This window comes from Haliotis rubra, unplaced genomic scaffold (assembly GCF_003918875.1).
Source record: "Haliotis rubra isolate DU_JTF1 unplaced genomic scaffold, ASM391887v1 Scf431, whole genome shotgun sequence".
In the NCBI taxonomy this organism is placed as follows: Eukaryota; Metazoa; Mollusca; class Gastropoda; order Lepetellida; family Haliotidae; genus Haliotis; species Haliotis rubra.
Genome location: NW_025767115.1, coordinates 778,258 through 787,086, shown reverse-complemented (window position 1 = coordinate 787,086; position 8,829 = coordinate 778,258). Strand labels below are relative to the sequence as shown.

The following is an 8,829-nucleotide window of genomic DNA, read 5'->3' as shown; positions in this document are numbered from 1 at the left end:
TATGAAATAGCATGCAAATGTGGAGACAAATACATAGGAGAGACATCACGCCCCATAGCCACAGGATATAAGAATATAAGACCTCTGTAGAACAATCTGACATGAAATCTGCCCTTTCGGAACACCTTTATCCAAAATCCCGACCACCATATTCCCTGGCAACCAACCAGAGATGGGGTACACACCAACATCAACCACTGGAAAACGAGGAAACTCCTGAGTGTATAGTCTATTGTCCCATGGTCGTTGGTTTGGTTTTGTTCACTACACGGTTAATCTCTTGGCTTCATCTTTACATTGTTATCTTTGTACATTAATCCTATCTAATCTTCCTATTAAGCTGTTATCTTTGTACATTCCTATTAAACTACCCCCATCTTTGTACATTAATAATCCCCTACCCCTTCTTTACTTTGTGTTATCTTGTACATCAATCCATATCTAATTGGCTTAATTATATTGTTATCATTGTACATCAATCCAATCTAATTGGCTTCTTAATTATAGTGTTATCTTTGTACATCAATCCAATCTAATTGGCTTCTTAATTATAGTGTTATCTTTGTACATCAATCCAATCTAATTGGCTTCTTAATTATAGTGTTATCTATGTACATTCGCAAACCTTGCATTGTGTAAACATGTTTTTATCTATATATACTCAATCCGAGCACTGACTCAGCATTCACCTGATGAAGGAGCTAGAATTAGCTCTGAAACGTCGTACAGAGAATAAAAAATAAGTTGTTATCCATAAAACGTGTCATGCATTCATGTTCGTCCAACTTCTAAATGCCTTTAAAAAACTTCATGGAAATGGATACTCTGAACGTAAGTAGCTACATTAAGCCGAAATCACGGGAACGTTTTCAAATTTCTTAATAATCGTTTCAAATATCGAGAAAAAGCTTTCATTTGCAACAGCCATATTATATTTCATTCTAAATATGTCTGTGGTGGTCTGTCATAACATATGAACAGAAAACCACATATGACAAAATCAGTATGACACATACCGTTAGATTGTTTGAGGATCAGAGAACATCATAGATACAGTGAGCTAGAAGTCTTGCAAAGAAGGTACTGTACCATCCTTGTAAAGGTGTGACAAGCAGAGCACGATACAAACTTACCTCTGAGATCACTCCCAGGAATGGCGCCAGGATTGTCGTAATTAAGATCGATTCTTCTCCGAACCTTCTCCAAACCTTACACAGCCCAATTTGGAAAAGAAAGGACGATATAAGATGCCAAATCCAAATAATCTATATGTGTCTGACAATTGCTGGAACGAGGCAGTGCGAATATTTGGCCTGTGCCCACAGAGAGGAGCGGGCGAATCAATACACCACAGACTGTGTGTGGCGGAGCGCTGGCAGTTGTAGGGAGCGCTAATAGACTGTACCGGAGAACGGCCTGGAAACCCATGAATACACACTTCCACACTTCGTTATCGAGTTTGAGGTGAATTAGACTTCCTTCTGCCCGGCTTGCTGGGTGTGTGGGCTTGTTGAAGGTACAGTGCACATTCTCAGGCACATTATTTGACATGTTTCATTGAACTAGTGTAAATTATATTGACGCATGCCTGCCTGAGTCAAGGTGTTCTCAATGGTATCGTTCTGCATAGTATCCTTGAGGTGGGAGTTTCGTGACATGTTTTAGTTCCAGGTCAAATTGGAAGTTTGGCGGTACGGTAGCCTAGTGGGTAAAGCGTTTGCTTGTCCCGGCGAAGGTACGGGTTCGATTCCCCACACGAGTACAATGTGTGAAGCCCATTTCTGGTGTGATTGGTAAACATACCGTCGAGGTCGTTATTCATCGGTTTCACATTATTTTGCGACTCGCGGCGCGCATGCGCAGAGCGTGTAAATAATCCTCCGGTCATTTCCGTTTTGGTGGTGAGTTTACGGATAGTGCAAACACACTCCGAAGAAAAGCTGTTATGAAGATTATTTACGTGTGACAACAGTTCATAGGTAAGTACACACTTCCAATTGCGTTTGGTTTTCAATAATTGATGTCTGTTTTTGTTGCAAATGCTTCGGAGATGTGGTATTAGTTGTGAGAAGGGGATGTGCAGGAAGGACGGTGGACGTGTATACACAAGAGCTTGTTAAGGTACTTATTTAGCTAATCCCGGCCTTTGTTTCAAAATGACTTGAGATCAATTGTATTCGACATAAAACTGTATGTTTGTTTTGATTTTTGTTTTAACAATATGAAATTAAAGTAAAATGCAATTGTAAACTTCATTAATATCATCAACTCCACGTCCTCTACAGTTTAACTGAGATGGAGATATTCAGAATGGGGTCTATATATTTACATGCATTGATTTCAGTCAGTCCCCACATATTCACTATTGCTTTTGCATTTTGTAATATGGCTAGTAACAAGTTGAAACCAGTGTTAAAGTACAAGAGTTTTACAGAAGTAAATCAGCTAAGTGCAAACGAACTTAAGGCTGTGTGTGTAAGAAATCACATCTCGAACACTTTGCCAAGGACAGCCCGTGTCATTTTCTTGTGTCACATTTTAGGTCTTAGTACCACTGGATGTGCTTCACCTGACCGTGGATTTTTGAGCATAGGAGAGGAGCGACTTACTGCAGAACAGATATTGACACTTCGCAAGCTTACCCCATTGAACCTTCTCCGCCTCAAGTCATGGTCTCGTGACATTTCATCGCTCCCTGACATCGACGAGACTGTGGTGAAGAAATACCTCCTGGGATGTAACATTTTAGAGAAGAGTCAACTCAAGACGTACAAACTTTCTCGTGCATATCAGTTGAAGGACAATATTCACTCAGTTCTTGTGACACAACATCCGGAATATTCCGATTTTTATTGCATCCAGGCAAGGTGCAATCCCTCGCAAAGCACACAGGCAGAGGATGTTAAAGTACTTCACCTGGTGCTCGACATCGTGACTGGAGACCCCTGTTCAGCATATTGCACTTGTACTGTTGGGTAAGTACCTATGAAGTTCATGTTATTTATTTTTCATTAACCTGAGATTATGTAAGAAATAAAGTCCTGGTTGTCATTGCCCATTAAGATCAAGTATGAACCATTGTCATGGTAAATGAGCCATAACATTCACAATTAAGTGTGATGTTCACAAAATGAGATCACATTGGTTGTAAATATATCAATCAACCTCTACTCCAGTGTTGTTACTTTTTCAACCTCACATTGGTACATCATATTGTACATGCTTAAGTATTAGCACTGTAAATATAAGGAATAAAAAATTGTAATATCAGATTTGCTTTCTTTCTTTGTATGACAGTACTTAACATGATATGTTTGTTATCTTCTTGGCAAGTGTATAAGGTAAACTCACATCCAGATATCAAGCTTACAGTGTCTGTGTAACAATATATATGAAATTAAAACAATTTCTCTAAGATTGTCTAATTTGTTCTCCAGATTCACCCAGGCTTGTGGCCACATCGGAGCTGTGCTGTGCCTCTTGGCGAAGTGGCAGGCGCATGGAGTCCAGACTGCCCCTGGTGAAGCTGCCTGTACGGACAAGCTCTGTCCATGGATTGACCCGAAACGTCAGTATTAATTTGGTCACCTGTCACTGTTTGAAATTTATGAAATGTTGAAATGAAAATGCTTGTAAAAAGTATCTTAAGCAGTATCATTTTCCTCTTTTAACTTGTTATAGGGTTATAAAGATTTTAAAGTTGTGGATGATGTATTGCTGGATGGGCTTGTTCATTATTTATTAGACACTGGCCACATTCAGATTGTATTCTGTTAAATAGTAAAAGATTGTCTTCTCTTTAATTTCTCTATGGTTAATAATAACATGATCATATTATGTGTCAAAATAACATTTACATGTATGCTATTGAGAAGTGTGCTGTCCCTCCATCAATAACAAAAGATTAACACAAATTCAATGCGCCAATTTTAATATGAGTGTATGGTAATTAGTAATTGTTTACAAATGTTTAAGTTTATTTCATTATATTACAGCTGCAACCGTGAAACCCAAGCGATTCCAGGCCATAGGTAACCATGATCTGACGAACAAGAGGAGGAGAACTGCCGATGATTATGGGTCCATTGTTATCAATGGATTCAAGCCTCTCACCGCTGAGCAAGCTCGTGACTTCAGAGAAGCTCTGATCCAGGCAACCAGTCATCTTGGATGGGTCTGCCCTGCGGTCTACGCCCTTGACCCATCCAGGTTTCCCGGCATAGTCCAACCTGGTTCTGCTTTATCAAGCCTGCCTCCAACTGTCAGCCTTCTTTCTCTTCTTTACCTCGCCTACTCTTTTGAAGTCACCGTCACCAGCCAACCTCTGCCTATCGCCTCCCTACCTCACAAGACTTTCACAGATGCAACACATCCCTCTTTCCTGTCAGAAGTTGATGCCTTCATTTCATCATTTCCCTATTCTACATCTGATCTGCAGCTCATCCCCTTGCTCACTCTCGGACAAAGCAACAACCTGGAGTGGTTCCGGCAGAAGTATGTCAGTTTGACCTCCAGTAACTTTGGCCGGATCGTCCGCTACATGATGACACGAAAAGCTGATCCAGATGTCCTTGTCCGGGATGTCATGGGCTACAGACTTGGTGCCAACCCCCATCAGCGCTCCACCTCAGCACCCAGCTTAAAGTATGGAATACGCTATGAGTCGGTGGCCCGGAACGCCTATGTGTCTCGCCGGAAATTACAACACAGGTCTCTGGAGGTGAAGGAGACAGGACTTCATGTACACCCGGACTACCCCCACCTCCGAGCCAGCCCTGATGGTATTGTGTCCTGCGGATGCCACACAACAACCATCCTGGAGATCAAGTGTCCGTTTTCATCCAGAGACATCAGTGTCAGGGAAGCAGTACGGACCAAGAAGCTAACCTACCTGGAGCTGCTTCCCGACTTTTCTCTGAGGTTGAAGCAGGACACTGATTACTACCATCAGGTGCAGGATGCCATGGCTGTGGTGGGGGTCAACAAGTGTGACTTTGTTGTGTACACAAAGAAATCGATGGAAATCCTAAGGGTGCAGTTTGACCCAATACTTTGGGAGAGAACTCTCAAGGATCTCAACACATTCTTCGAAGTATATGTTGTCCCAGAAATAATGACTGCTCGAATGAAGGAAGTTTTGAACCCACCCAAGACCACCTAGGCCAGCTGTGTCATCTGCCATAAAGTGCTGCCTGAGTCAGATGACATCGCCGTGGACAACAGCAATGCAGCTGTGGCATGTGACTGTTCCTGTGCTTGTGCCACAGCAGACAGCTGGTACAGCTGGCCCTGTGTTGGCTACACAGCTGCCATGGCTGCTGCTGCAGCTGATTGGTTCTGTGGTAGCTGCAGGAACTCTTGCTCATAATGTCAAGTGCTGTGAAGTAATGTCACTGCTCAATTCCATGATAAATTTCAGGGATCCTTAGCAGAGTGTGAGTAGTATATATGCCACTGAGTGGTTACTGATATTAATAGTCTTTATTGAATTTACCAACCTTTTCTATTATGTGAAGTGCGACTTGACATTTCTTATGTTGTATTCATATGTAACCTGTATCGCCATATTATGTGACAGCTGCAACATATTTTATATGTGTGTCCTTAATATGTTTTGAATGTACATTTACATGTAGTGACATGTTGGGAATCGGAAACCAAATCCACTATCGATTATCGGAGGACTTGTGGTGAACGATTATCGTTTATAATCGAAATATATACATTTTTAATGTAATCACCAATTTTAAGGGTTTACCCCAGGTTTTTTTATAACAAAAACCATTATGCAATGAAATGCACGCATGCAAGTAAGACACTGGAATTGTAATTAAACAATAAAAGTGGTTAAAATTTTACCATGCACATAGCTTTTGCTGTTGAGCGCATGTTTGTTCGTGAATATTCATCAAATTTAATACGTATACTTAATTCAAGGGTGTTATACAAAAAACACAAAATTCTGATTAATCAAAAATATTTGTTTACAATCGATAATCATTTTTAATCCTTCTTTCGATCATCGGAACACCACTACATACAATCCTCTTTGACAAAAAAAAAGGAACAAGAAAAGTTTCATAAAAATCAGATTTATTACTCACTCAATTGGATACGCTTGTGGTTCCACATGAAATATATATAATACAGTCAGACCTCGTTTATCCGACCACTTTGGTTTATAAGTTTTGTATAAGTAAATGTCCTGACCATCTCAATACTTGTGTATATTTCTCTGAACCTTTTTTTGTCATGGTAAATGATTTCATGTAAATGAAATGTTCACTTATATATTTACAAATTGAACAATATCTGTACAAATGTCATTGAGCACAAATGGTACATGAATCAGTATGGTCTGAATTAGTTAAGAATGGAAAATATCATAATACTTGACAATCAATGTGCCTGTATATATATTTAGAACTGAAACATCATGATGTAACATTATATATTTGGGATTATGCTTTCTTTCTAAATGGCATTGTGTAATCATAACATCATAATGCTTGTACATTTATCAATATGTATGTACCATTGTCATTGTAAATGAGCCATAACATTCAAAATGTGATGTTCACAAAATGAGATCACATTGGTTGTAAATATATCAATCAACCTCTACTCCAGTGTTGTTACTTTTTCACCCTTCTTTGCCATTACATTGACAAAATACAAGCATAACAAGCATACACTATTAGAATACATTCTTAATTGTTTAAAATAGGTCTTTGAAAATTAACAAGGTATGAACAAACTCTAAATGTTTGTTCAATCATATCCTTTTTGGTCCATTCGGATGGAGTTCTCAAGAATGTGGAAAGTTTTAATGCGTTGGATGACACGTTCGATGTGTATACGTGCACTGCTGATTTGCGCTGAGCGGCAAGCTTCAGTAGCAGAGAACTGAGGCCTGTCTCTGCCTTTGAAATGTGGCATTATCATCTTAACACCGAGTGAGCGGAGTTCTTCAGTCACAAGGAAACCGCGGTCGGCCATGACGCTGGAACCTGGAGCTAGGTTGGACATGAGCTTCTCACTGTTGAGTGTTATGTGTTTGTCTGTAGCTCTTCCTCCCCACGCTGCTGACACAAAATTCACAGCTTGGTGTGGGCCCATTCCAACTAGAAATTTCACAGTGTCATGGTGTTTGTAGTTGGAAAATGTTTCTTTTCGTGCCTGAAGGTCCATAGAGCGCTGTGAGAAGAGTTCTGTGCAGTCAAGCGTTATCGTCACTTCTGGAAATGGGTCCATACATGGCATTGTCTGCACATGACTGAGATCAACTGCGACCATCTCAAAATAGGCAGTCAGCTCGTTGTTCATGAAGTTGATCCAAGTTGTGAAGATTCTTGACAAAGTAGATACACTTACTCCAGTTCTCAAATGCATGTCTCTTAACTCCATACCTCGCTTAAGTCGCACGAGCACAAGAAATAGTTCCTCTTGGAAGTTAAGTGTGCGTTCCTTTCCAGGCTTCTTAATGGAACGACGTGTGTTGTTACATGACTGTTGATGTCTCCAGTAGTTAAGCCTCCCATCACATCTTCTATGCAGAAACATAGCCAGTACTTCAAAAGTATTGTAGTTTGGTAGATTGGTCATGTAGTGGAAATTCACATCATTGTCCTTATAGCTTGATAGACAGAGTGTTTTCTTCTTCAGGTTTTCATTTTCCCGTTCAAGATGCTGAAGCCGAAGTTTCAATTTCTCCATCTTCTCGTTGCAGGGAGTCCCATCTATATACTGATAGACGTAGTCATGGTCCATCCGAGATGGTATGACTTGAGGCTCTTCTTCAGAAGCAGGTGTAGAGTCTTCAGAAGCAGGTGTAGAGTATTCAGGAGCAGGTGTAGAGTCTTCCTGCTCTGCGACAGGAGCAGATAGCTTGTCATCAGTGGCTGAGCTGGGTGGGGAAAGAAGTAGGGTGTCAGAGCTGGGAGATAAAGCAGAACTATCAGGGAAGATCTTGCGGCAGACACGCTTTGCTGGAGGTGACTTAGTTTTGGATGAATTCAGGGTTGTTCGTCGCTTGATCAGTTTCTGGCGAGAAGGGAAGATAGTTGGGATGTAGCCTGGTTTCTTTGGATCGTCAGATTTCTTGCCTGTAGAGAAAATGAACTGTTTGAGAGGCATTCTAGAAGTTGGTAGTGACAGAAATGACGAGTCTTTAAGGATATTGTGTAATAAAGAAGATAAATATCCATAAAGACTCGTCATTTCTGCAGAGCAAGTTATAATGTATTACCAAATCCGTGAAACGATAATCAAATGAAAAATAACAATTGCCTAAACAAATTTCCATATCGAGACGACTGGAAATATTTCCTGTTTTATGTGATAATAACTAAATTCTTATAATCAAGGATATGACGTCAGAACAGTACTTTACAGTAATGGCGTACTGACTTAGGTTTATTTAAATAAGTTACTACTTCCAGTGAATATCACCACTTCATATATACCCAATGTACAACAATTGCGCAGATCGATGCTCATGCTGTTGATCACTGGATTGTCTGGTCCAGACTCAGTTATTTACAGACCGCCACCATATAGCTGGAATACTGCTGAGTGTGGCGTAAAACAAAACTCTCTACTTACTCACCCAATGTATACAGTTTTAACTCAAATTTTATATAACCTGATTTTCAGCTGCATGTCGTTTCAGTTACTAGGCATACCATAACCAACTCCTTACGTTAAAGTATTTGCTATGTAATCATAGTTCTGATACAGTGTACAAGTGGACATTTTCCCAATTGCTATTCCTGAGTTTTACTTCCATGTTGTGTTTTCCATTTATTATGTTTTGTATCCGGCTATTGA

The 8,829-nt window shown here is 40.1% G+C and overlaps 2 protein-coding genes across 2 annotated transcripts; one reads left to right on the top strand and one right to left on the bottom strand.

Annotated features, from left to right (window-relative positions):
* The first annotated feature begins 2,159 nt into the window (after positions 1-2,159).
* On the top strand, positions 2,160-5,161 carry LOC124289069. The gene is made up of 3 exons (XM_046725665.1): positions 2,160-2,975; positions 3,438-3,568; positions 3,996-5,161. Exons 1-3 carry the CDS (start codon positions 2,296-2,298, stop codon positions 5,159-5,161), a joined length of 1,977 nt encoding a protein of 658 aa, XP_046581621.1. The 5' UTR covers positions 2,160-2,295.
* Positions 5,162-6,771: 1,610 nt separating this feature from the next.
* On the bottom strand, positions 6,772-7,770 carry LOC124289068. The gene has a single exon (XM_046725664.1). It carries the CDS (start codon positions 7,768-7,770, stop codon positions 6,772-6,774), a length of 999 nt encoding a protein of 332 aa, XP_046581620.1.
* Between the last annotated feature and the right edge of the window lie 1,059 nt (positions 7,771-8,829).

Coding starts and splice junctions, on each gene's coding strand:
- LOC124289069 (XM_046725665.1), top strand. CDS start 2,296: ATGGAGATATTCAGAATGGGGTCTATATATTTACATGCATTGATTTCA. Junction 2,976..3,437: donor TATTGCACTTGTACTGTTGG/GTAAGTACCTAT, acceptor TTTGTTCTCCAG/ATTCACCCAGGCTTGTGGCC. Junction 3,569..3,995: donor TCCATGGATTGACCCGAAAC/GTCAGTATTAAT, acceptor ATTATATTACAG/CTGCAACCGTGAAACCCAAG.
- LOC124289068 (XM_046725664.1), bottom strand. CDS start 7,770: ATGGACCATGACTACGTCTATCAGTATATAGATGGGACTCCCTGCAAC.